Source organism: Harpia harpyja, chromosome 12, assembly GCF_026419915.1.
Source record: "Harpia harpyja isolate bHarHar1 chromosome 12, bHarHar1 primary haplotype, whole genome shotgun sequence".
Lineage (NCBI taxonomy): Eukaryota > Metazoa > Chordata > Aves > Accipitriformes > Accipitridae > Harpia > Harpia harpyja.
This window is the reverse complement of record NC_068951.1, coordinates 4866321-4893753: the sequence shown is the minus strand read 5'-3', so window position 1 is coordinate 4893753 and position 27433 is coordinate 4866321. Positions and strand designations below refer to the sequence as shown.

Here is a 27433-nt window from a genome sequence, read left to right as displayed (position 1 = left end):
AAATGAAGACAACAGCAGAGGCAGACGGAGGAGTGTCATGAGCAGTGTTACTCATTGTGATAGGCAGGAGTCTCAGGGCAGCAGCACTGCTGCTGCAGAAAGCTGCTTGAATTGGGTCTGGAAAATGTAAATTGGAGGAATAGGAAATAATTAGGGTGCCTGGCTATTGGGTAATTTTGACAGTCCCAGCAATAATGCTATTCCTTCAGTGCACCAGGCTCATCTCCCTTTGATTTTTTTGCCTGAGCAAAAGAGTAAGCTGCATAGTGACATAGTTACAGGGAATATACTTGTGATGGAGGCTCTGGTAACTCTTCTCTATCCTTTTGTGAATGGGATTGTTCTTTTATGGCAGGAATCTCTGGGGAATAAAATCTCCAGGCATGTATGTTATGCAAATGTGCATAACAATATTGCTAAAGAGGCTGACTTGTCCATGCAGTCTGGACTGTACCAACCGGTAAGTGATATCCCAGTATTTTCCTGGAATGATTTTCTACAAGGCTGTCTCCTGTTAGGTGATAGTCAAACACTTACAGGCTAATTCATTTCTCTGTTGCTCAGCTGCACAAAACAAGCTCTTATCTCACAGTTTATGAGCATAATATTTAAATATTTGCAAGCGCTATTCAGTTGTCTGGAGCCGTGTGAAAAGCTCTTCATACATGTGTGTAGCAGCACACAGATAGGATCCTAGAACGAGTTTAACTTTGAGTGGAGGAATGAGGAGAGCATTATATCAGAGATAATGTTGCTGAAGCTGTGTACTTAAAGAGCAGTCAGGAGTATGCTATTTTAATTGTGCAAGCTGTAGTCTCTGAATCTGAAAATGTTTGTTACTAGTTACTTGGGATATAGAACAGTGTGCGTGTCCAAAAGTGTTAGCACAGTAGAAATAAACTCAGTACAGACTTTTGCAGATCTTCAAAGTCCCTTATTTTTCACCCCTCAGAGTAAGCATAGCTAAATAAATAGTGAGAAATAGAAAATGTTGTTTCAACACAATCTATAAAACAAGGAACAATTTGGTGAAAAGTCAAGTATAATTATTTAAAAAGCCTAAATCATTTACAGAACTGACTAAATATATCTCTAAAATGGGGAAAGGCTGACATGCATATTAAAGGAAGATTTTTTCATCTGGGATGATACTTGTATTGAAATATTGTGAAAACAGAAAAGCAACCTTTAAAAAGTGATGTGCATCTCTCTGAATTCAGATAGAATTTGATGTGGTTACAGACTTCCATTCTTCTGTAGGGGAGAATGAGAGACAGTTACACTGATTTATTAAGCAACATTTTTTGCATTATTTTTCCCTTACAAAGTTTGTGTAAAATGTCCTGTGAAGGTAAGTGCTAAGGATCAAGGTCAATCTGTCGATTTAAGATGGGGTGACATATCCTTTTTCTGATACAGTATTTTCTGGGAACATAAAAAAGGATCTGTTGCAAGGGAGACAACTGACTGCTTATCATAACTGACTGAAGAGAAATCAGTAACACGAAATCTCTCAATGCTGGGGACTGAATATGTACCAAAGAAATCTGACTCTTAAAATCAAGAGTTCAATATTAGCAAGCAAGCAAGTAAGATCAGGAGAGCTTTGCCTTGCTACAGCATCATGCTCTGTGGAATGGCTGCAGCATTTACACTCTCTTAAAACAGAAGATCAGCAGCAAAGCACCCTTTCTGAGCTCTAGCTGGGGTACCACTGTGACCATACTGTTGTGACTTTCCTATTCTCTCCTACTTCCTTCTCTCTATGTGGCTAAAAGTTAGCTGGAAAAACTATGGGAAAATGATAGTATCTTATCTGTCTTACCAGACCTTACAGAAGTACGTCTTCATGTGGTTTTTCAACATAAACTATACTACTAACATTAAATGGATACACATTATTTTAAAACCATAGTCTCTGTGGGGTATCTTGTGGATTCTTCCCACAACAGATCAACAACTCTGAATCCTTTTCCACAGGAACAAAGAGAATTTAAATGCACTTTTTTCCACAGTAAAAAATCATGAAAGACTCTTGTGAATCAGTTAAACACTATGCTCAGGGGAACTGGGCTGCTACTGGTAGTTGGCATGCAGAGTGTTTTAATACTTAGACTGTGGATTATTTTTAAGGAGCTTGGGGAATGGAATGCTGACAATAAGTAATTTACGATTATCCTTGCTGTTACCTGTTAATGCTAAAAATGCTTTTTAGACAATGGCTTTTCCCCTTAGTGACTTAGTGTTGGGGTACTGAAAATCACAAAATTAAATATAAAATCTGAATAACTTCTAATGCAAGTTTGACTGGGATCATGTCACGTATCAGCAGAACAGAAAATGCAGCTCTGACTTGCTGATGTCAGATGGCAGATCTCCAAATGCTCAATCCCTCCCATCTGGGGTTTCCTTCATCTTGTTCGTTTTAGTTGCTAGTGAGTCTAGCACTTGCTAGAAAAACAAAATAATGAATGCCAAATAGGGCGTCTGCTGCTTATTCGTACTGCACAGGCTATCCAAAGCTAATGTTTTCAAGTAATTTTTTCATAAGAGATGCATGCCTAGTTAATAATGTTCCTGACCTTTGTGGCATCTCTGTTAGTAACTGAAGCAGCTGGTAACTGTCATAAAACTCTATAAAATGTTCTGCATAGCAATGAGAGAGCCTATTGCAAAACCCTCTATGGCTTCTGAAAAATGCTAGCCTTGTCAGAAATCTCAGGGTGGAGCAGGTCTGCGAACATAAAGGTTAAGCAGGTTAATGATTAAAACTATAAGAAGATGTTTGCACAGATGTGACTTGCTGTAGTTCTGACTCTCATTTCCTGACTCTTAAGTCTGCCCTTAAAAATAGCTCGGTTCAGGCTCACAACACCTATGTGTAGCATGTGACATTCTTCTCTGTTTTCAGGAAGATTAGCTAGAAACAATCTGGGCTCATGTTTCCTAAATCTGACAATTGCACAGAAAAGGCAACACTTAGGTTTAGTGAGTCAAGGCTGTCCTCATAGTGGAACAAGAAGCTGTTAACACAGAACAGGCAGGATGAAGTGTAATTCTTGTGCACGTGAACTGTTACAGCGCATACAATCTTCTACACCTTTTCATAGGCACGTTTGAAACAGGACTCTCTGACTCTCTTGCTGAAGCTTGTCCCAGTTTTTCTTTTTGGATAACTGCCACTACATTATAAATAGACCACACTGCTAGGTCCTATATTCTGCTAAACCACACAGATCTGGGTGCTTTCAGATATAGCTGCTTTCTGAGTTCAAAGTATTGCTTGCTGCCAAACTCATTTTCTCTCCTTAGCAAAAGAATTTCTTAAGTGGTCTTTTGCTGTAGTTGATATAAGAGTTAAAGCAAGAGTCCTCAAATGCACCTTCACCCAGATTTAATCCAGCTTTGCCTATTTTCACATCTGCATCCTCAGAGTGACTGCTATTAAACAGTCTCTCTCAGTTTGTGTTGAGAACTAAGCTGATGTTCTCCCAAGCAAGAATAAATGGCAGTAGTCAGTCTTTGTTCCAGGTTGTTAGACCAGCAGCTACAAGACTATCAAAGCAGCTGACTCTAGATTGTTGCATATTAGCTTAGGCACAGTCATTTGACAAGATGTGAACAACCTTTCCTGGTACAGAGTTTGGAATATATCATCATAAATTTGTGTCAGGCAAAGCTGGATGTGTGCTCAGCACATCCAGCCAAAGGTCTCCCCTTATGCCAAATCAAACTGGCCTAGGCATGGCCCGTTTCACCATGCTGCTTGTGGGAGGCTGATTCATTACCAGAAACAGCGTAGTGCTCCTGGTATTTCACACAGTGGATCTGAGGCAAATGTAATACCCAGCAGTCCTGTTTTTAAAGATACCTACTTGATGAACAGGAAGAGTTTACCTGCAGTTTGTAGATATATTTTTAAAGCCATATTCTTCAGATTAAAATGTCTGGTTCTAGGTCTTAGTATCCTAAGATACTTCATGGTTTTGTTTCCAAATTTTCAATCTACCTCCTACCAAAAAACCCCCAAACTTTACTCTTTCTTCCCTTGTCTACAGCTGGAGAAAGATTCCTGTTTTGCTGGCCTGCATAGTTCCCCTTAATTCCCATCTATTATTCAAGTAAAGGAAAGACCAGCAGCTGTAAGTACATCTCTTAAGCTTCAGTGCAAAGACATACAAGTTTTAAACATACTATTTCTGGTGATAATGGAAAGACTCTATAAAAAGAGGAAAAGAACTTATGGTCACTCTTCTGGCATGTCCCAAAACAGAAGTCTGCATTAACCATTGCTCAACAGCTCAAAACTAGCAAAGCTGAAAAATGCCATTCCCTGTAGTTGGCACAGCAAGAAGTAACACCAGTACTTTTTATGTGAAACATGCCTGTTTGTATTCTCGCAGACCCTAAGGGCACGCATTCATCAAAAACTATTATAGATAGGGAAAGATCTAAACATGCCCACCATGTTTTCACTGACATTATCACTGTGGAAGTGTAAGATTTTCTAAGGCCATTTCTACTTTTTCAAAGAAATAGCAAAAATTTTTGCTTTCTGGAGCACTTAGCATGATCATTTTCTCATTTTTGCTTTGTGCTTTCTGAGTAGTTCCATAATATATAATAAACTAAGCATGACATAAAGGGATGTAATTTACAACCCAAATGCATGTGCATAACCATTTTCTTTTGAAAACAGTATGTAAACTGCAGAGCAGTGATTGTTTTAGATATTCTACTGCTGCCATTAAGTCATCTGTGAGCGACTCAGCTTTAGTAATATTTCAGTATATAATTATTGCGTGTGTGTGTGTCATCCCACTTTGGCAGCTATGAAGTAAGGAGTTTGTTGTCTAGCAAGTTTCTCTCTGCTCCCTAATTTCAGATGTAGCAAACCCGGTAAGGCTGCAGCACTCCAGCACTGTACTTATCTGTGCTTTCCAATAGCTGAGCAAACCGGATGACTGAAGAAGGGTGGTTTTGCGTTTTTAGGATAGTTTTGAGCTTGAATATAATTTTACTCATTTGGCAGATTATCTTCTTCAGATGTTGTCGCAGTATCAGCGGGCACCTACTTTGAACTTCACTTGTACAATTCTGAGGCGCCTTGTCTATACCGAAATGCAAGTTTCGTAAGCAGGGTAAGTTCTCTGGGAGCTTCTGTGGGTGTTTGGTGTAGGTGTGATGCTTTTGTAGAGAGTGAAATCTTCAAGAGACAAAGACTAAACCTATCTTTCAACTGGAGAATGCTTTTCTGTTGTGCTTGTTTCTGGTTTTCTAATTTATAAATCTGTCTTTTTCCTGAGCCATACCACACTGACTCCTTGGGCATTCAGAAGGGAAGAAAGATAGACCTAATTTCGTTTGTATTTTCAGCCTGATGGACTGTTACACTTCCTAATTTCTGTGCCAAGGGGATCCAAAATATACTATCATACAAGCTAAACTTAAATAATACATTCACCTTCCACTGAAAGTTTCAGTTACTGTAGTGACTGTTGAAAGTAAAATACCTAGCATAGTAGAATAGTTTTTATTTCAACTCAGTAAAATTTCTTCTTTTTATTTAATTCAGAGATAGACAGGTAAATAATCTTAAAGTATTTTCCTCAGGGAAAAACACTGCTTTTCACAAAGTCTTTTAAAATTTCTGTTAGTAAAAACCTTCATAGGAAAGAATGAATTTCTCGCCAAGAAGAAATTTACTTTCTGATAGCACCTGATGTCTACTAATGCCCCTCAGAAGTTTAAAAACCTTACAGAAAGATGAAACACTTTCTATCAAGTGTAACTTTCTGCTGATAGGATTCATATACCATAAATAATGCACAAAAGTCAAAATGAAGGTTTATCGTCTTTCCCCTCGGGGAGGGGATTTCTTTTTTATGAGCTAGTAAGAATTAGGTTGTAGGCGCTGGAAAGCGTCGTGGTCTGTGCTGTGGATGTTTGAAGGATCCTGTGAATGAAAGAGCTATTGGTGGTCACTTCCACTCCTCTGCCCCTAAGGAAGAAAAGACTTTTGACCCATGATACCACAGCTGAGCGTTTCTTCTGATTTGTAGGATTCTCTCTTTAGCCACTTTGTTTATAGTGTTATTGAGCTATAGAGATATAGATATGTACGATTTTTCTTGTTCTCACATAAGCATGAGGTGAGTCTGTGATAGTGTGTAAAGTGCTGCTTACTGCAGGAGTGGTGGAGTCCTGTTCACCATTACAGATAAATGCCCTTTTCTTGTCCCCAGCACACTGGAGGTGAGATAACAAGTCCTCAATGTCCTCAGAATCAAAGTAATTCTTAATACTATCAATCAATGCAGTATTTTTGTCTCACTGCCCGTTTCAAATAAGCCACTTCTTTGATGGCCTGTAAGTAACAATTAACTAAATAATGGGAGTAGAAAATAGTTACAACAAAAGAAGACACTCCATATTGGGTTATGTAAGCTACACTACTTATGATTTGACATTCTTCAGGCTGTTGCACTATTTTTCTCTATATGTTACAGATTACAGAAAATGATAGTGTACTGGAAGATGATGATGAAAGCCCTAGCTTAGTTTTCATCTAAGTATGCAATTAATCGTGATTGAAAATTAGAAACAGACGCTACCTCAGCACTGTAGCAAAGTGGTACTTCTATTGTGCCTGCAGTTATTACCTGTGCAGACTCTGAGATCTCATTTAAAATAGTCTTTGTAGCTGAGACTGCACAGGCAAATCTCCTATGTGCTTCTGAAAGCTGTAGTCCATATACACAAAAGCGAATCTTTCCTCTTTTTCCTTCCCAAATTGTTTCCTTAAATCACTGATGGTTCAGTAGTCCTTCATCATCCAATACAACTTCAGTACTATCTTTGACTGTTTTCACCTCTCTGACATGATGTAGCCTGCTCTCAAGTCATTGCTAAAATCTCTGCAGTGAAAACTGGCTGCAGATGGGGCTTTGACTTGCTCCCCCTGCAGATGGCCCACACAGAAATGTGTTGCTATATCTGAGCAGCTCCAGCATTGCTCACAAATGAGAGGCTCTTCTTTAGAGATTTTAACCTTGGTCTATTTTGCCAGGTCTTCCTACCAGTCATTCTGAGCCCTCCAACTTCATACACCTACCAGCTGTGCCCCTTTCAACTTGGCAGCTCCTTTTGCTGACACACTTTTTGACTTATTAATCTGTTTCCAACTATTCTCTTCCTTTAAAGTAACTTCTTTTGTGAAGCTATTTAATGTCCATCTCCATCTTATTCTAGTCCCCTTAGATTTGATTTATGTCAAGTATCACATTTGCATCTTCCTCTGGATGGGAAATGTCTTTACTCATAAACTGCTGTGTACTCTTTAAGTACTTGGTAAAAAGTAAGTAGCAGAATTATTTATGAACTAAGCAAGACAACAGTCATTTGTTTTAGCTGTGTTAAAATTAAATGTTTATCAGTGTATTCAGTGATAGAACATGTGTATGAAGACTACATGAACTGCATTTTCAAAGGCATAGACAAAGCTCTTTTTCCTACCTTGAATATGTAATATCCAAATTCAGTTCTTTTGTGCATTTACTGCAGTGAAAGCTACAGTGTACTTTGTATGCAGGTGTACTAAGTAAATCATATTTGCCCTTCATAAATAATTTCTATGGAAGTTGTGATACAAATTCTTAGGAAATGCATCCAGACTAGCCATATTTCTGAGTTGCAGTAGTGTGAACATGTCTACCAATGGTAAAAAACACAACAAAAATTTATTTTCAAGCCTGTTTTTTAAGTCAGCCTTTTCAAGGTAAGGAGTAGTTTCCAGTATTTCAGATTTCTATCCCATTTAGTGACAAGAAATTACAGCTGCACTTACATGTGTTTGGGCCCTGTAAATTCTCGGTTCTCTGTACTTGGGATTGAAAATTTCCCATAATTAAACATTTGCTGTTTATGCATTAATAGATTTTCGTTCAAATATCAATGTATTTGATATGCCTGTCTCATCTCTCATACCAGGTGTCATGTCTTTTCAAAAACGCTTCACAATCTGCTTTCCATATCTTGATATTCCCTTAATGAAGAAATTCTAGTGCTAAGGCACATTGACAACACTGTGACAGGAGTAGAAAGTTTGTGTGTACATTTGTAACATTAAGGAAGGTGGAGGTAGGAGAGGAAGAATGTGTAGTTCATTTTGTTCAAACTTGCAGGCAAGTGATTTTTATTCATTTGTCTTTGGGTATGGAGGGCGCTCCCCTGATTTCCCTGAGAATGGGTCCATGACCTCGTAAAACTTAACTATTTTTACATTCAGAGAATTTTAAAGTATCCTAAATTCACCTTCTTGCTTTCAAATTATCCTTGGTGACTTAAAATCATGCCCTTGAGTATTACATTGAGAAATAGGAAGATAGTTACTCATTATTACTTACAGAATTCATGTTGTGGGTGTTTATAAGCAGATAACATGCATTAAACGTGTCATGTAGTGGTGATTCTTCCCATCCAGTAGAGTCATGATTTTTTCTTTTTCCCTGAAGAAATGTTGAGAAATGCAACCAGGACACGAAAGTCCTTGATGTTCTCCATGTGATTGTTTGTTTAGCTGAACTCAGCCTGGGCATCGTATTCAGAGCCTGTCTGTTGCGTCTGTTACTCTAATGCAGTGAAAAGTTTCAGGGCTTTTTCTGTGTTCCCTACCCTTCATGTCTGGAACCTTCTTTCACACATTGTATCTGCTGCACAGATCTTCCTGAAATTTACCACTTTTCTGAAGTTATCTTGGATAAGAGTGGACTACTTAGATTAACTGTAAATATGCACAAACTTTAGGGCTACTTATAAAAGTCATTGTGCTCTTTTTGTTTCTCGAAATAACGTATACTGTCATTGTGATTGACAGACTACCTTCAGTTTAATTTAGGCGCATGCTTGAATTTATGGTTCTTCTGGATTTATTGTATCACTTTTAATGGCACTTTTTTTAGAATGTAATTTAATCTGTCATGAATATAACCCTCCAGCCTTGACACATAAAATGGTGTGTAAGTGCTTAATAACTGAAAAATGAAAAACTTTAAAAAAAATCAAGATTTGTGTGCTTACATGTGAAGAGACTGTAAATAGGCAATTTGGTCATTATACTTTCTTCAAATGAACAGGAGTTAAGTAACTGTGAATATATCTACTGCAGAAACATGATTAAAGATAACAACGAAACTATTCCACTAATGGGCAAGAAAACAAATCCGTCTGGTATTCCCCCTTCAAACCAGCAAGAGAAAAAACCGAGTGAAAGCACCCCCACAAAGAAAAGGTAGGATTCTAGCTCAGCCTAAACCACTAAAACTCCATTTTATCTCCTTTAGTAGATGTTTGCACTGAAATATCACTAACACCTTTATTCATGCTGCGTACATGAATGAGAGACCTGATGAACACAAGGTGCCTTCAAAAAAAATATGCTTATGCTGTTTAGGAGTGGAAGAGTATCCTGGTTAGGTAGACATATGACGTGTTTACCCTAATGGGACAAATATTTAACCCCTATCCTAGAGACACCAGACTCATGCACCAGTCTTTTAAGTTTGTGTCTCATATCAGTTGGGCTTTCTGCATCCACTCTATACACCTGTATAAGCTTACAAGAATGTGGTCTAATGATGGTCAGTGTTTCAGTAGGAGAAGGTAGAGTGTTTTTTAAAGAGATCATGTGGCAGGGTACACCAGGTTTTATGTAAGAGATCCTAGCCTAAAAAAAGGGAACATTTCAAACTTAGCCTCACATGGGAACATGACAGATTATGGAGAGCTAGAGGTGAATTTAAAAATGAGGGCTGGGAGAGCAGGAGGTTTGAAAAATCCTATCACAAACAGAAACCTCTATTTTTCATTATTCTGATTAACAAGACTTCATTATTTTATAAAATATTCACTTTCATTCACAATTTATGCTAGAGAATTAATAAAAGGATTAAGGGTTTGTATTTAATATGAACGGGGAAATATAAGCAGTAATTCATCCCTGATACTATGCTATTGAAGTCAACTAAGTTACTGTAGAGTGAGGATGAATTTTCATTCATAAACTTTTCACTCTGTGGCTAATTACTAGCAGCTATGGCAATTTTTGAAACTGAAGGTCTAGGCAATTGTGGCTGTTCTGACATTTATAAATCTTAATAATCAGAGGAATTACTTTCCACAGAAATGGTGTCATTAGTTATTTGAGACCCACTGCCTGGGTGGCCCAATTTGTCTTTCTGTTATTAAATTCAGAGAGAGAAGCTCTTTGGTTGCAGAAAGGGGAGATGAGGTGTCTGAACAGCTCAAAATACACCCAGTACTTCAATTAGGGGCAATTCCGTGGAAGACTGTAGTTACAACAAATACTGGCAAACACTACCCCTCAATTACTTAAGCTCATATCTCGTATTCAGTTTTGTGGCATCGGTAACAGTAACCTTGGGGTTTTTCCCACCTCTCAACCAAGAGCTCAGGGTGTGGCCAACAACATTCCTGTAATATAAGGAACGAAGATCACGTGAATTTTAATGCAGAGGTTTAACGTGTTCTATTAATTATATGTTTCTATGCTGCTGTACTTCTGTTGCTTCAAAATGCTTCCTTCTACTGTGCCACTAAGCAGCTAGTGCACTTGCACGGATGGCATTTCTCACTTGACAAAATGTATTGCTAATATGCACTTTCTCAAAAGACAATGACTTCCCCTTCTTGAAGGTCCTGGTATTTGGGTGGACTAACAGTATATAATTAAGTACAGGAAAACCGACAGGCAGGCTGGGAGGAGTGCTGCCAACGTTGTCAGAGCCTGATTATGTTTATGGGCAGTGTTCCCGAGAGTGTGCACCATGGCCACGTAAGCACTTGGGTATTTGTTGGCAACTGTCCACCTGCTTTGCACAGTGGCTTTGGGGTTTTTTTTTCTCCCCATGGTATCCCCAGATAACCCACATGCCAGGATAGGTTAGGTATGTCAGCCTCCAAGACAGGGTCCACTTCATAGCTGCTGTACATCTCTTGGAAGCCAAAATCTTCAGCATGAACACAATGTTGGGAGAGCAGGAGCTGTTGTCAGAGACATCAGCCTGTAGCATACCATCCCCTCCTGGTGCTGAGCCAAGGGCAGGTGAGATGGTCCAGCAAAGCCTAGAGCTTGGCACTTCTGGCTTTATGGAGGTTCACTGCAGCTTCCAACAGATGTTTGCCTGTTAGGACAGCTCCTGCACTTCATGGTCAGGGAATGCAAAAAAGCAGGATGAACCCATGCTTTTTTCACCTGTCCTTAGTCTTTCTGCCAAGCCCAGATCCCAGTGAAACAGCAGTGATTTACAGCAGCTGGCATAAGTAATGGCAACGGTCCTGTTTCTATCTAGTTTTTCCTTTGCTCTGAAGAGCAATCCTTCCCTCAGTAATTTCAGGGATGTAGTCCTGCAAACCAGAAGTGGCATTTTACTTGCTGCCTACTTAGAATACATTGAGGCACATCTCAAATGTTAAAAGGTCATATAAGTTTAAACAACTACACACAATAAATTAACACTTGGACCACAAAGCCATTGGCAAATGAGTTCAACTAGGGCCATTAGATCATGCTACTTTTAGCAGATATCAATAGGTTGTTCAGTAGTGTCCTAGTAATATACTGCATTTTATCATCAGTATGTGTACTTTAATTCAACAGGATTCTTTGGGGAAGATGCAGTTAAAAAAAAGAAGAAATACCCTATGGACTAAACCATAAATATTAGGTGAATTGGAAACATTTTCTAGGTGACTACTGGGACATTTTAGAAATGCAAGACAGTTTCTGAACAATAGGCCATGTGGTAGTTGCTACATCAAGCACTGAAACTCCTCTGTCTTTGGTGAAATGTAGCAATGTTTTAATGAGATCTAGCAATATCAAGCCATTGATTTTGCCTCTCAACTCTGCAAGCTTTACAGGGCAAAATCTTTCTACTCTTCTCGTGCTCCCTTTTCTGTGTTGTTTCAAATTTCATTTCTTTTCCCTATAAAAAATTAATTATTTATAGGGAAAATAAATAGTTAAATGTCATGCACTGACTGGCAAGATTACACATTCAGTCCTGGATGGTGTAAATGCCTGATGTCATTTAACATGTGACCTTTCAAACTTTCTGACTTGATGATTATCACTACTGATGGGTTTGAAAGTATCCATCCTGATGGCTTCTGGCTGGAGAAATAGGGACTAGAATGCAGTAGATTAAAAAGCATATGCGTGTGTGTGTGTATGCATACATGTATAGCTGTTTAATAAATGTCTGGTATTGCATTCAGCTATTTGTACAGAAGTTGGATGCAAGGCTGTTTTTAGGCTGCTGGGGTAGCTGCTTAGACATGTCAGGATCTGATACCATGTGTCCTAAAAATATATCGGGATCTTTTGCCCATCTGCCAGCATGAAAGTGCTGGGCATGGGCACACTGTTGGAGGTTGGGATCCCCCCAGGGGAAAGTAGATAAGCCTCTGTTCCAGCATCCTATTAGGTGTAATGCCAGAAAATATAAATTGTCAACCTTGTCCTAGGCACGTACGTGTAGTGCTTTGCTTATTTTATGGTTAAGTTTGCTTTTTTTATTAACATTTTTTAAATGCACTGTGTTCAACAGTTCACACTTTTTTCTGGAGATTGATGGTTTTGAAAGCAATGCAACTCCAAATAATACGTCTCCTCCTGTGTTTTCAAAACCAATGGATTCAAATATTCGTCCATGGTAAGTTATAGATGCATATGCAATAGTCATACTGCAAATATATCTATTTTCTTTTCAGCAGCTACTCCTTATTTCTCCTTAGACTTCAGAGCTAAAATTTCACATGGCTTTTCTTAGCGGTTGGTCACTTCAAAGACAGAACTCCATTGGAGGTCAGTTGTTGCTAGATGACTTGTCTTTGAGTTTATCTACTGCTGTCATTTACACTGAATTAATCAGGCCTCAGATTTGAATAAATTTAAAATCAGTAGTCTTTTTTTTATCATCTTAGCCTCTTATTTATGATATGTTAGGACAAACTCCACGCACCTATTTGTGTATTTTCTACTGCATGAAGACCACCACTTAATTTAGCAAACCCCATTCCCAGCTGTGTGCTGACATCCTCCCTCTATTGCTCATTAACAATCAAACAACATGAAGATGCTGAGTCTGAAATATTTAAAGGCAGCCAGTAATGCTGAATGAATAGAGAAAAATTATGACTGGGAAGAATGTGCTTAATTTTTAAAAGTGTGGGGTACTAACAGCCAATAATTATGAATAAGGGAAATATGCATCATAGCTAGTATAAGCCCAGAATGGCTAAATGTTTTTGTGTCTGATGGATGTCTGGTCAGCTTTTTGGAGTTAGCTGACAGTCTTATTTTGGTTTCAGAGGAGAGGTATCCAAATTTCTCCCTCATTTAGGGAGTGACCTGCACGAGACACATATGCTTTGTCACCAGATTCCTCATGGCTTTCTGCAGAGAAGTGACAGACTGAATAAGAATGGACTCCAAGCTACCAGCTTTATTTCAAAGGGAAGGGAATATCTGCAGAGCAATGCTGAATCCTTGCATTACTGTCCATACATCTGTTTTGTCAAGAACTAATAGTTCAGGCTCCCTAAGTTATTAATCTGAGGTAGTTCATCAAATCTGAACCTTATAGAAAAGAAAAATACAAGTAAGAAAAATTATAATAAATTAATTTTTAAGTCAGATCTGCTTTTAGGAATATCTGGAAATTATGTACAGCAATTACAAAATACCAATGCCATTGAAATACTGTACATTTATTACCTAAATATGTATTTAGGGCCCAGTCCTCAGTTTCTTTTAGCTGAAGCTTCCATTCAAGTCAGCTGCAAAATGCTCTTGAGTTGCCTACAGTGTACTGTGTAGTAAATCTTTAGGTAAATCACTTCCATTGTGTGCTTGCAACCCAGGCACTGTTACTGATTTAGCACTTGTTTTGTGGCAGATGACAAATTAAGCATGTGAAAAGGAAGAATGTAAGCTTCAAGCATTCAGGATGATGCATAAAAAGCAGTGATCATTAAAAAAAATGAAAAAACTTCCCACAGTTTCAGGATCTGTAATGAAATAACATAGTAAAATACAAACCAGGTTGATTTCCTAATGATTTTTTAAATATAATAAAATCCTGTGGGTCTCTTCATTTTTACCACTCTCTTTAAAATTCATGGGGGAGATAAAATGGTAGAATTAAAAAGCACAATGTCAGCTTAGACTAATTTCAGCTCTACTGTAGATAATGCTTCCTAGTATTGACTGATTCTTCATGCAATTTGCCAAAATGTCTTCCAACATCTTCCTGACTTAGTGCTTAGCCCTTTTCTGGTTTTCTATAGTGCATCTGGAAATGGGGAGGATATGGATTCCCCACAGTCTCTTCAGGATGACGCGACTGAATATAGCCCTAATGTAGACAGTTGTTGGTGAGTGGAGATACGAAGTATTTCTTAGTACATTTTCAATGGATTAAGTCTATGATAGGGTAGATATTACCTATTTTGCCTGCCACGTTTTAGAAATAAGGTCATATGTGTGCATGCATTTCCAATTCTTCAATAATTAAATTTTGAAATAAACAACTCTAACCTCTGCTTTTCTCAAATCTCATATTTAGTGTGAGGATTCTTCATATATAATGTCTGTTTCCTAGATGACAACAGAGGACCTAAACACCATGCACAACTAGGCATGAGCTAGGAGTATTTCTGATTGGGGGGAAAATATTAAATAATTCTTATTCCAGAATAATGTATGATCAGGAAAGTTGTGTAAGAAGATGCAAGGTTAAAAATTATCTTCTGCTGCAAGTGGGATGGGTGCAGCTGGAGTGCAGCATCAGGTAAATTCAGGCACTGAAGTCAGCAAGTTGTGGACAGATCAGAGAAGCAGAGAAGTATTTCTTAGCCTTTGTTTTAAAAGAATGGATAAACTGGGAAAAAATGCAAAACAAAATACTTGAAAAATGTACATTATTATAAAAGCCCTCTCAATAGCCACTTATCTGCAAATAAGCGATCTGCAGAAACATTCTGAGAGATCCATGCCACAAGATATGTGGAAGCAGGGCAAGTATATCTAGTCTGGGGCAAGTAATTGTATTTCTTTTTCCTTTTATGTAGAAAATAAAATAAAACACAGTAAATTGAGTCGGCAATTTCATTATTATTTCTTATAATTCAGTGCTAACATATCACAAGGACCTGAGCAGACTAGTGCCCGGAAGAAGCTGAAAAAATACATATTTCGGGCAGTATCTGAGGGGAATGTAGAACAACTGCAATGTCTGCTTGCAGAGCTGAAGGAACGATCAAACGCGTGTACAAACATGACTGTTACAGGTAAGCTGTGGAGTTACCTGAAGGAATATCATTAGCTCTTCTGGCACCATATGTGTAGTCTAAAACTGGGAAGTATCTCTGTGCAGCAGCTGCTTGCCTGTAAATTTCCAGTCACTTGTTTGCAATGTAATGTATGTCACTTTTCCTAATTCTAAATGAAAGCTTAAGGTATTCAATCAGCCACCTCCTTGCTGCCTCCGAGGGAACACTGGAGAGTATTTGTCTCCTACTTATGATACACGGAGGGTTTATCTGTGCTGTATTCCCATAGCCATACCTAAGCTAGCCTTCTGCACCATGAGACTCAAGGGTGATGTCTCTCTCCAAACTGCAGTCAAATTGCAGTATAGACAGGGCTTGCGATATGTGCAGCATAGTAGAACGAGCAGAGAAGTTAAAGAGTTCTGGGTCTGTCTGGCGTTACCATGGCAGTGGGGTGTCCAAAAGAAAAAACAAGTGCATTGACTACCTTATTAATTAGTACCACATCTCTGCATGCATTGTCTCACCAAGTATACATAGCTCAAATACAAAGTGAATAGGATGGAGTAATTGTTTGGCAAATAATTTATGTTCATACACATCCCTTAGGTTCCACCCCTATTAAACAAAAGATTAGAATTATTTTCCATCCACTTTAATAAATAATGATGATCTAATCTCAAAATTCACTCTTGTAGATTATCTGATGAAAAAATTCACAGCTTCAGACACTGGCAAAACTTGTCTGATGAAAGCTCTGCTGAACATCAACCAAAACACAAATGAGATAGTGAATATGCTACTATCCTTTGCAGAAGAAAATGGTATTTTGGAGAGATTTATCAATGCAGCATACACAGAAGAGGCATATAAAGGTATTGCCATCTGATACCAATTTCAGGTATATGGTTAAATATACCATCCATAAAAGTAATGTTTTCTTCAAACATTCTAATGATGGTTTAAATTCCTAAAACTACTTTTATTCATTATCACTGGTGCTTTCCATTGTGAAACATCATTAATGTTTCATAATGTGCTTAAGACATTCAACCCTAAGTACCTCTGTCTGTTGTTTCAGGCCAGACAGCTCTAAATATTGCCATCGAAAGAAGACAATATGAAATAACTCAGAGCCTTATAGAAAAAGGAGCTGATGTCAATGCTCATGCCCAGGGTGTTTTCTTTAATCCCAAACATAAGCATGAAGGCTTTTATTTTGGTAAGTGGAAATGTGGTCTCTCTGGAAAAGATAGGAAGGAATACCCAAACAAGACAGTATGGAAGACAGGCAAGTGTGAATCATTACTGTAGCTAAACCTAGATTAGGAAACTTGCATGGCAAGATATAAAAATGGCATAGTACCCTTTGTAAAATTAACTTGCCAGAGTGCAATGTATTATAAACACTCGGAAATAACTGTAAAACATTTACAAAAAAATTGTAACTGCTGAATGGCAAATAAAATGTAACAAATTTAGTTTTGAAGATTTTCTCCAAATAATGTTTTCATGCAAATTAAGCTTTTATAAAACAAGAGCTAAATTCAATACAATCAATATGTAAATATGCTTTCATATATTAAGATGCTTAACACGGTCACTCTTTTATAATATGATTTGAATGCTTGTAATAAAACATGAACCATGTTACATTTTATAATTCTGTAGGTGAAACTGCACTGGCATTAGCTGCATGTACTAATCAACCAGACATAATTCAACTGTTAATGGACAATACCAGGACTAATATTACTTCTCAGGATTCAAGAGGAAACAATATCCTCCATGCATTAGTTACTGTGGCAGAGGACTTTAAAACCCAGAATGACTTTGTAATCAGAATGTATGATATGATTTTGTTGAAAAGTAAAGACAGAAATTTGGAAACAACAAAGAATAAGGAGGGTTTGACACCACTACAACTAGCTGCAAAAACTGGGAAATTAGAGGTGGGTATTATTCAGTAGCATCTAAGAGAAATTAAGTATGGAGAAAGAGTCAAGGCCAACTATGTACACAGACATTAGTGCTCTGACATGTAGTTTTCCATGCTGGTTATGCTGTACTATGTATCAGTAGTATTTGGTGAGCTAATTTTGTTAAAAATACAAGCAAATATTTCTATTGCAATGTTGCTTCTACCCTTCAAGGTTTCCCTCTAACAACCCTTCTTTGTACAAAATACACATGCTGTTTAAAAACAGCCTTGCAAACCTTTCTGTTGTACAGAAACTCAGAAATTCTGCATTTATTACAATACTATACTTACACAATATACAGTCTTTGAATAATTTCAGAAAACTCACTAGAACTGCTCTGTTATGCTGCTGTAGAATTTGGGTCTCATAAATCAACTGTACTGGGGTAAAGAACTGACAATGGGATAATTTAGAAAGTAATTGATTAAGTTAAAGGAAGATATAAATGTGAATGCATGGAAATTGTGCTTTCATCCTTTAGAAAAATGTCTGACAGAAAATCCAGAGGCATTAAAAATACTGTATTTATTTCCTAGAGGTCTGTCATCTCTAACACCACTTACTGAATAACAGATTTACAAATACATTGAATTGCACTACTGTAGAAAATGTGATGGGTAAAAGGTAGGGGTGTTGGCAAGCATGCATGTGTGCTTTCTCCTTTCCCATGAAGAATGCATCTGCTTACAAATGGTTCTGTTAATGTTTTAGATTCTGAAATACATCCTGAGCAGAGAGATAAGAGATAAGCCTAACAGGAGCCTGTCAAGAAAATTCACAGACTGGGCTTATGGTCCTGTTCAATCTTCTCTTTATGATCTGACAGAACTAGATACCACCGCAGACAATTCAGTGTTGGAAATTATTGTCTATAATACAAATATTGGTGTAAGTTACCTTTTTCTAAAATATATATGTGTTTTCTAGCAGTACGCTCATTTCAGATATGTTAGCCTATACATTTGACTGAATTACTTGTAAAAGAGTAAACAGCAATTTTTGGTTCTCAGTTTTATATCAGGAGCAAGATTAATTTTCTAATCTCTAGATTGTCAACTGTAAGTGAATATGCATTCAGCTCCTGAAACATGGGCTAGACATTTTGGGAGTGTTTCTTCTACATTTGAAGCATTAATTTGCCTTACATAGGAACATAAATATGGCCCAGCTGGTCAGACCAAAGCTAGTGTCTTGTCTCCATGGAGTGGCCACTAGCAGCTGCCTAAGATAGCGCATGAGAACAGGGCAAGCAAACAGAAATACTTTACGAGAATACTCTGCCTAAAGTTACAAACTTTACTTAACAGGTGGGTATTTTAGGCGTTCATGAATGTTAGCTTTTCAAAGCCAGAATTTTGCGTTTGCTAAATTCAAATACTGACATAAAACTTCTGTAGGAAGCAAGACCCGAAGTTCACATTACAGTTTTAGCTCAATCATAATTTACCAGAGTATGGCAGGTTATGCCAGCATGAGTCAGAGTTGTCCCATTGTATCTTGTCAGGTTAGGGTCTGACACAGATCTTTGCTCAGAGATGTGTTTCTAGATAAGCAAGGAGAGATACTGAATGAAATACACAAAATACGTGCCTGAAATCATCTCAGTTTCCTTACAGATGGCAAGCTCAAATCTTAATTGTTTTTTTTCTACAGAATCGTCATGAAATGCTGACTTTGGAGCCTCTGAATTCACTCCTGCGAATGAAATGGAAGAAGTTTGCACAGCACATGTTTTTTATGTCATGCTGTTTTTATTTCCTATACAATATAACATTAACGTTAGTTTCCTACCACAGGCCTAATGAAAATGAAGTGAGTACAGCAATCTAATCTCACTGAATTTTACTGATTTAAAATGCAGTAGTATTTCCTGAATTGTATTTAAAATGCTAAACCAAAACCAGATATCAGAGTATCAGGCTGTAGTGAGACCAGTTCTCCCATATCAGGTCTTGTATCTGGAAGGAAGAAGAGCAGTAATAGAGGAGATAATTGCATTTGCATTTTGTGAAAGTGACCCAAAATACAAATACATAATATAAAGACAGGTAGTTAAATTTCTAAAAGTGTGGAGAGGGTATTTTGGTTTTCTTTTAAGAAAGAAACTTCTGCTATTTCAAATATACGCATTAGGGGGCTGATTCTGTGAATCCACCATGAAGAAAATTCTCACTGACAGGGAAGAAATTGTGTACCCAGAGAGCTACATACATCAGGCTTCCTGTTACTTTGCCTTTTACCCTTCAGGTATGGAACTCAGTCTTTCCTTTTGGACCTCTCTTACAGGCTCCACCTTATCCACTAGCTCTAACACGTGGTGTGGGATGGCTGCAGTTATCAGGACAGGTGATGGTTATGTTAGGAGCAATATTTTTAGCCATAAAAGAGGTAAGACTTTTTAATAACAAATACATAACAAAATAGGTAAAGAACTTCGCTAGACTTATGAATATGCTAATGATGATATTGGCAATACATTTGGAATATGTTTGATATGTGTAATTTCTAAAAGTCTTTGGCACAATACATCCCTTACTCAGAATGACCCTGGCTATATATTTGAATATAACTGTATTGCTCTGTGAAACAAGTATGAGGTTTTTTCCTTTCAAATTCTCAAGACAGAGATTTGATATTTGTGCAACATCAATGTTGTCAAATTACTGGCTTTAAGGACACTGTTGAATTAGAACTTATAATGGAAAAAAAAAGGGTATAATTTTTGCCATAGACTGTGAGTAATTAAAACCAGTAAATTATGCCAGAGATGACAGAAATTTAAACTTTGAAGTTACAGCCCTATAAAAAGATTTTTAATTCCAGAAGATATGTCTTATCAGTAGACAGATTTTTTTTAGACCAGCAACTTCAATTAAATTATTTTGAAAAATCAGTTTTGAGGCCTGTTTTCTCTTACTACCATTTCTGTATCTTATATATCTGTCTACATAGAGTGTAGCCATCTTTCTGCTTAGGCCCTCAGACCTGCAGTCAATTCTCTCTGATGCGTGGTTCCACTTTGCATTGTAAGTCTGTCATGCATATATTTAATACTACATATCAAATGCTTATCTATCTCATGGTCGCAGAGAATGTATTCCTGTAGAGGATGCTCACTTTTTCTCTAGATTTTCAGGTTTTAGGGGGATGGATGTAATCTTACATGCAGCTTTACCGTAACACACACTAATGATTGCATGGGTTGTAACAATACTGGGGGTTGATGTGTACAGACTGGATTTTTTTCCAAAGTACAGTACTGTCTTTAGCATCTCCTGATGCTGTATCTCTTTAGAGCTGTATATAGAGAAATATGTTTAAGAAACCTGGTTAATAAACCAGATACAGTTTCACACTCCTTTTGACTCCTTCAGGAAGGAAAAATAGCATAAAGCTGGTTCAGCTGGCTGATGGGAGTATCCCATCAGCTGGCCTAGATAAATCACAGATGATTCCCTCTCATTTCTAGCATATGATTGTAGGATCAATAAACAGAGAGGTGGCTTAACTCCACCTTTCTTCCTTCTCCTACAACCACACTGATATCGATCCCGTGCTGCTAAGAATCTGGTTTACATCCTGTCACAGCACACCATAGCTTCTACTAGTGTCTTCCTTGTTTATGGAAAATCTGTAATTATTCTAACAATTAATTAAACTAAAGCTTGAATTAAATGGCTTCAAAGATACTATTAAGAATGCATTGACCAACTATTTTGGGGAGAGTAGTTCACTTAAAGTAAGCTTTAATAAATATAATCCTAATATGTTAATATACTTATACTACCTGTACTCGTTGATTTTATTGTTAAACTGTAACGGTAATGTTCATAGGGGAAAATAGAATGCAATATGAAATTAGAATTGAAATATAAGAAGCAAAGAAGTCTTGTTTTTATATTTTTCCATTATGTTGTTGGTTTTGTGCTAGTAATTTCCCTTTTACATACATGTGTTTGTTTTTTAACAGTTTTATACAAGCTTTGCTGGTGATCTTCTCTGTCTTTTTGTACTTGTTTTCCTACAAAGAACACCTCGTGTGTCTTGTTTTGGCAATGGCCCTAGGATGGGCTAATATGCTCTATTTCACCAGAGGTTTCCAGTCCATGGGCATTTACAGTGTTATGATTCAAAAGGCAAGTTTGTTTTGTTTTGTTTTGTTTTATCTGCCTTGTTATGATGCTTACTTGTTATGATACAATCCCAATCAAGCATATTCAGCAATTTAGATTTATTTTATAGTTCATACTGAAATTTCATATTTTCAGTTTATACGTATTATTTCAGCAGAATATACTACATAACTTCAATGGCAGAAACTAGTTTATATCTTAAAATTAACATTTTATTGTATTAAATATGTAAGTAACTTGTGTTTTTTCAGCTAATGTAGTTCTGCTATTTAATTGCATCATATGCTGTAATGCCTATATTGTACAGAGTTAGTCACCCTTGGACAACACACCAGGCTCTCAGTCATGAGATAAAAAATCAGACCTAAATCTTCTCTGGGTTTCTCACTGAGACTACAACTAGTTTGCTTAATGAAAGCAATCTGATACTTTAGTGTGTACCACACCTGTATCCCTGAAGAATTCATAAGCATAAAACTAGTTCTCAATTTTCATTTCTGATAAATATTTAATTTAATTTTTAGGTCATCCTGCAAGATGTGATAAAATTTTTAGTTGTCTATATCGTGTTTTTGCTGGGATTTGGCGTAGGTAAATATTACTGGAGAAAAGCACTGATGCTCCGTGTGAGTAAAAATTTTAGCATTATTATGAATAAGAACCCTACTGTCATGATGAGAGCTCATGTTGGGGTTTCTTCTGGATATTAAAAAGCCAAGTTTAGAGATTTAAACTGTCTAGAGACTATCTGAACAGATAAGTAATTTGGCTCTTTCTCAATTGCCTGCATTTTCATTTGGATGTGGGCTCTTTCTGCTTCCTGGTAATCTGTCGTCTAGCTGCTGCTGTGAATGTTGCTGGGCAGCTCTAGCTCTTTATTAAGCAGTGCGTTTTGAATTCTTTAGGATAAAATGCCAGGTATCCATAAAGCATTATTGTGATTAAAATTTTCTCATGCTTTCTTCTCAGCTCTTGCTGCATTGATTGAAACTTGCCAAGATGGCAGTGAATGCCATTCCAACAGCAGTCTGGGACCTGTTCTGATGGATCTTTTTAAGCTCACCCTAGGACTGGGTGATCTGGAGATCCAGCAAAATTCAAAGTATCCTGTACTATTTCTTCTGCTCCTCATAACTTATGTTGTGTTGACTTTTGTTCTTCTCTTGAACATGCTGATTGCATTAATGGGAGAAACAGTGGAAGATATTTCCAAAGAGAGTGAGCACATCTGGAAACTCCAGGTTTGTTTGTGACTTAGTTTGCTTAGTGAAGTATAGCTGCACTGGCTAAAATCTTTTGAGCTGTACCTATGGTAACTTCTTATACTGACAGAACAGGTTAGGTATTAAAAATGATAAGCTCCATTTGTATATGTGTACAAATAATGGAAGTAAGTAATTTTAGTATTAGGTTATCATAATAACTTCAGAATTCACAATTATCCTAAAGGTAGCCTTATGGCTCGTATTTTCAACCTCATGCACTGTCACAAACCTTTATGACTTTCATTCCTCTTGATATGTCACCAGGAAGGTGTATTTCATTATCTGCCCAGAAATCTGTAACACAGCGTGCTCTGCTCTTCCGTCCCTTGAGTTTGAGCAATGCATGAGTTCATTCCAATTTCTCATACCTTATCAGAGCCTGGTCTTTTAGCAAGGCTAGACAGCTCTGAGTCCCAAGCTGTCATCGAGAACACAGTCATAATTAGGATTGGAGTTGCTTACTGTGGTGGGCAGCATCCCACTACAGGTTATATATATCCCCGTGGCAGGGTGTTGCATGAAGGTGTGTTAGCATTAAACCCTGAACACTGAGTTTAGAGTGAGATTTCTTGATTTTTCTCTGAGTATGCCTTCTGTGGTGGGTCTAACTCAAGAAAGCCGTGGACTCCCTATTTCGACATGCCAAATAAGTGGCATGCCATGTTATTTGCTGTTGTTGGAATCAGTGTTGGTTGTGGATGGTGGATGAAGGCATGGCATGTTATAATGAAACATGGAGCCTGCAAACTGTATATACTATGAAATCAGATAATTTTGAATGTGGTTAATCATACTCATGTTACTATTTATTGTTAATAGAGAGCCAGAACTATTTTGGAATTTGAAAAATTCTTACCAAAATGTTTGAGGAAAAAATTCCAACTGGGAGAACGGTGTAAAGTGGCTGAAAATGACACCAGGGTGTGTTTAAGGTAAAGCAAAGCTAGAATACTGTGCTATCAATTCTGCTCTGTATGTTTCTTCAAGGTTGCTTCTCCTCAGGTCTCTTGTAGAAATATTTCTACATCTCCACAAATTATATTAGGTGTACAAAAATCCAATTTGTTTTCTTCAGTTGTGACCAATTGTTTAAAAAATGGGAAAAAATATATAGGGTTTTTTATTTAGACAATTTTTTGGTAAGAAAACAGATTTTCAACTTCATATGTTTTTAATGGACAAGTATCAAGTCTGCTTGCAGTAAATGTCACTTTGTCATAATCTCCTTTGAATGTTAGCTTAAAAGTAATTATATTTAAATTGTTTGCTAATTGACGATTACCATATTAAAGAAAATCTTATGCTGTTTTATGAAAAATACTTAAATATTTAAGGTGAGTTTCAAGACTGTACTCATAATGTGTGAAATTATAAAGTAGTCTTACTATTATTCTTATCTTCATATAGTACATAACACTGCAAAAGACATTCAGCCTTTTAGTACTAGCAAAGCAGGTGTTGATGGTAAAGTATGACAATCCCAAGAAGGGATAAAGAAATAAAAGGGGAAGTGCAGCCATGTAGCTGGGAGATAATGCATGCTAATAACACAACTTATATACAATATAAACAGGATTAATGAAGTGAAATGGACCGAGTGGAAAACACATGTTTCATTTATTAATGAAGATCCAGGGCCAACAGGTACTGCAGAATTTTACGACACCATATTTGTGAAATCGGTTTTTTTCTTGGAAATGCTTTGATATATAAACTCTCATAATCTAGATACTCAACCACACTTTTCTGCTAGGGAAGCTCATGGCTAATATCGTAGGGGTGTTAAATTATTTTTAAAGATTTGGAGAGAAGGGTTGGTTATAAACTCTCATTATTTATACCTTGGTGCCAAAACATGGTGCTTTCACCATTTCTTTATTTTTCTCTAAGCAGTTATGCTTGATTTAAGTTTTACATTCTATTATGGCATTTGAATGGTGTAAGACTGGAGAACTCTTAGACAGAAAATATTATTTTGAAAAAGTTGTCATAAAGTACATTTAGCCCTTAAATAGTTACACATAGCATCGCAAAATTTGGCAAAAAATTGGATTGATTTTACCTAACAATACTATAGTCTGCTGTTTTTAACCATAGAACATTCATGTTTATGTTTTGCAATATATATTGGATGACAAATTGCCCCTTGTGAATGTTGACCAGGAGATTCTAGATACCCATCTGCTGACAGTGTTGGAAGTGTAATAGAGAAATGACCTAACTTTGAGGTGTCAGCTGTCCTGGCAGCAGGCATCAGAGTTTGATAGGGGCATATGAGGATCTGGGAGACTCGTTCTGAAGTTTGTTCTTGAGTCAATTAGCATTTATATTGCATAGTAGAATGAGCTCAGTAATAATGAAAAGGGGCAGGCAGAAAAATTTCTGTATAAGATATGGTAGTAAACTGAAAACTTGCTGTTTAAATAAATGCATGTTTTTAAACAAAAAAAATAGATGTGCAACACTTTGATCTTGCATATACAGTTTCTACCATATCCTGTTTTGTTTATAATGCATTTTTTTTCAGATCCAAGCAAAGTTCAAGATAATTCAAGAACTAATAGCAAAACCACCCTGAATACGTTTGAAGAAATGGATGATTTGCCTGAAACTTCTGTTTAGTTGTGCTGTATTTGATATGTGGTTGTTCTGAAGGTTAAAAGCATCAGCAGCAGTGGATGCTGAAAGCTTTGTTGATGTTTTGGACAGCTGTAACCAGCTGGAACACAAACTTTCAGTGACATGGTCTGATGATTTAACCCATTTAATCAGGGCAGCTAAGCTAAAATAAAACAGACTATTTCACTGGTTCAATTTTGAGCCTCTTGAAAACTGTTGCTGTCCAAGTTTGTGTGATGCTACTCAAACTTGGCTCTAGAATTTTTACTGGATAAAAAAGGTCAAATGTGAGATATTTCTTCCTTTTGTGGAAAATTAAGAACATCGTGATCCCAATCCGCTGTCTTTTGGAATCTCTAACTCATGAGAAACATTTTGTACACTGAAAAAAGTTAGGTTCTTGTCATGGAGAAAAGAAAGGCATTTCAATTCTGAAGACTACTAAATGAAGTATGTTATTTGAAATAACAATGTTCTGGATACATTTGAAGCTTTTGTATTGACTGTCAGTGTTATTGGAGGCTTGAATCCCGCAAGTTGGAGAACGCCTCTTCAGGTCTCATTAGCTTTGCCTGATCTGTTTTCCTGTATGTAATCCCTAGGGTATAATGTGGTGTTTACTGCGTTTTATTTATTACTATGTATATACGCTTTCCCATAAAATAACAGGGCAGAAGCATAATGATGGAGAATATTTCCAAGTTTGTTCCAGTCACAAGGTCTTCGCTTTTCCTACTCAGCTCTTCCATGCTGTTGCATCTTGCTGTGTAAAATAAGTTATCACATTGGAAGTTCCTCCAGTTTAAAAGGAAATTAATTTCTGTATTCAACCACTTCAGAAAAATAAGAAGTCAGTATTTCTTCCCAAAATGAACAAAATAAGTTAAATGCAATGCAATTGCAGACTTTTAAAGCGCTTTTTTTTTGTATTCAGAGGACTATATAATGCATTTCTGTAGCACTTTTTATTTTGCTACCTGTGATGACCTAGTACTATGAATTATATTTTTAGTTTTCTGTTTTATGTGTGTATGTATAAAAAAAAATTTTTTTTCTATGTACTTTTAAATTTCAGTTAGTACATTATGTGTCATCAGTGTCATGGGTTTTCATCATATGTATTCATTTGGTGCCTGTTTTAAAGGTGCTATTTAGGAAAGACTCAGGTGAATTCTGTTCTGCATTTGAATGGTAATATGAATTGCATTGGATTCTTACAGCTAAGCCTGCTGTGGGCAAAATGATCCAAAAGACTTTCTTAACACAGAAGAGAGCATGAGGGAACTCTCCAGCGGAAAGGATAGTGCAAAGCTATTTGCAGGGATGGTGAACGTGGTTCTCGCTACCCAACCGGTCTTCTGTAGATGCTGTATCCTGTGTTTCCTACCACGTATGGCCTGGATGGATGGGATCAAATTGAAATCTTCAATTCAGTTACGTTTTTACAGGGCATAGGAATTTGAGGGGAAGGACATTAATGCTATTCAATAGACCAATGTGTAATATCTGAGCATTGTTTGGCTGCCTTAGTAGGATATGTGAATATGAGAAGAAAAATTCCTGTGGTCTTGGAATCTTTCATCTTTGCTGGTTAATTTTGCATTGAAACTGCCAACAAAGAATATTGCCTTAGGACTGTGCAGTTCTGTTTGGATTCGAGTGCCAGTTTTTGTACAAAAAAAATACCTCTTCACATATACTCAGGAACCAGAATAAACTAGCCTGCACTGTACTCCATGTTGCTATGGGTAGACTTGTCACTGAAAACAAGTTCAGAAATCTCTGTGCTGTACTGAGGTCATGCCGTAGGTGTAGCCATAAAACAGGGAAGGCACAAAAAAATGTAAGGAATGTACTGTGCCACTGTCCAGGTGCAAAACTGTATGATAAAACTGAGGAAGAAGCTGCGGGGGTTGTTTCTAGAAGTTATTTGCTGAGAAAATACTCTCCTCTTGTGGCCACAGAACCCTGCCAGATCACACATACTGTCTCCTATCTCAAGGCTTTTATCAAGAACACTATGAATAATGACTAGAGCAGATAATTCTGTACTTTTTATACAATGTTTATTTAAATTAAA

The 27433-nt window shown here is 37.1% G+C and overlaps 1 protein-coding gene across 3 annotated transcripts; it reads left to right on the top strand.

Annotated features, from left to right (window-relative positions):
• The first annotated feature begins 4883 nt into the window (after positions 1-4883).
• On the top strand, positions 4884-27409 carry TRPV3 (transient receptor potential cation channel subfamily V member 3). 3 transcript variants are annotated; one of them, XM_052803089.1, is made up of 18 exons: positions 4884-5141; positions 9167-9289; positions 12630-12734; positions 14371-14457; positions 15215-15372; positions 16053-16229; positions 16436-16576; positions 17026-17306; positions 18048-18224; positions 18990-19148; positions 19623-19724; positions 20289-20362; positions 21307-21472; positions 21994-22060; positions 22439-22710; positions 23554-23666; positions 24308-24378; positions 26574-27409. In XM_052803089.1, exons 2-18 carry the CDS (start codon positions 9171-9173, stop codon positions 26630-26632), a joined length of 2328 nt encoding a protein of 775 aa, XP_052659049.1. In that variant the 5' UTR covers positions 4884-5141; positions 9167-9170; the 3' UTR covers positions 26633-27409. The 3 variants fall into 3 exon arrangements, with proteins under 3 accessions (XP_052659049.1, XP_052659047.1, XP_052659048.1); XM_052803087.1 differs by having other exon boundaries at positions 25262-27409; XM_052803088.1 differs by having other exon boundaries at positions 9135-9289; positions 25262-27409.
• Positions 27410-27433: the final 24 nt, after the last annotated feature.

Bases quoted from the DNA above. Each gene is read 5' to 3' on its own strand.
- TRPV3 (XM_052803087.1), top strand. From the start codon at position 9,171: ATGATTAAAGATAACAACGAAACTATTCCACTAATGGGCAAGAAAACA. The intron at 16,577-17,025 runs GTAAGTGGAAAT...ATAATTCTGTAG, and splicing joins GCATGAAGGCTTTTATTTTG to GTGAAACTGCACTGGCATTA. The intron at 20,363-21,306 runs GTAAGTCTGTCA...GTTTTTTAACAG, and splicing joins GCGTGGTTCCACTTTGCATT to TTTTATACAAGCTTTGCTGG.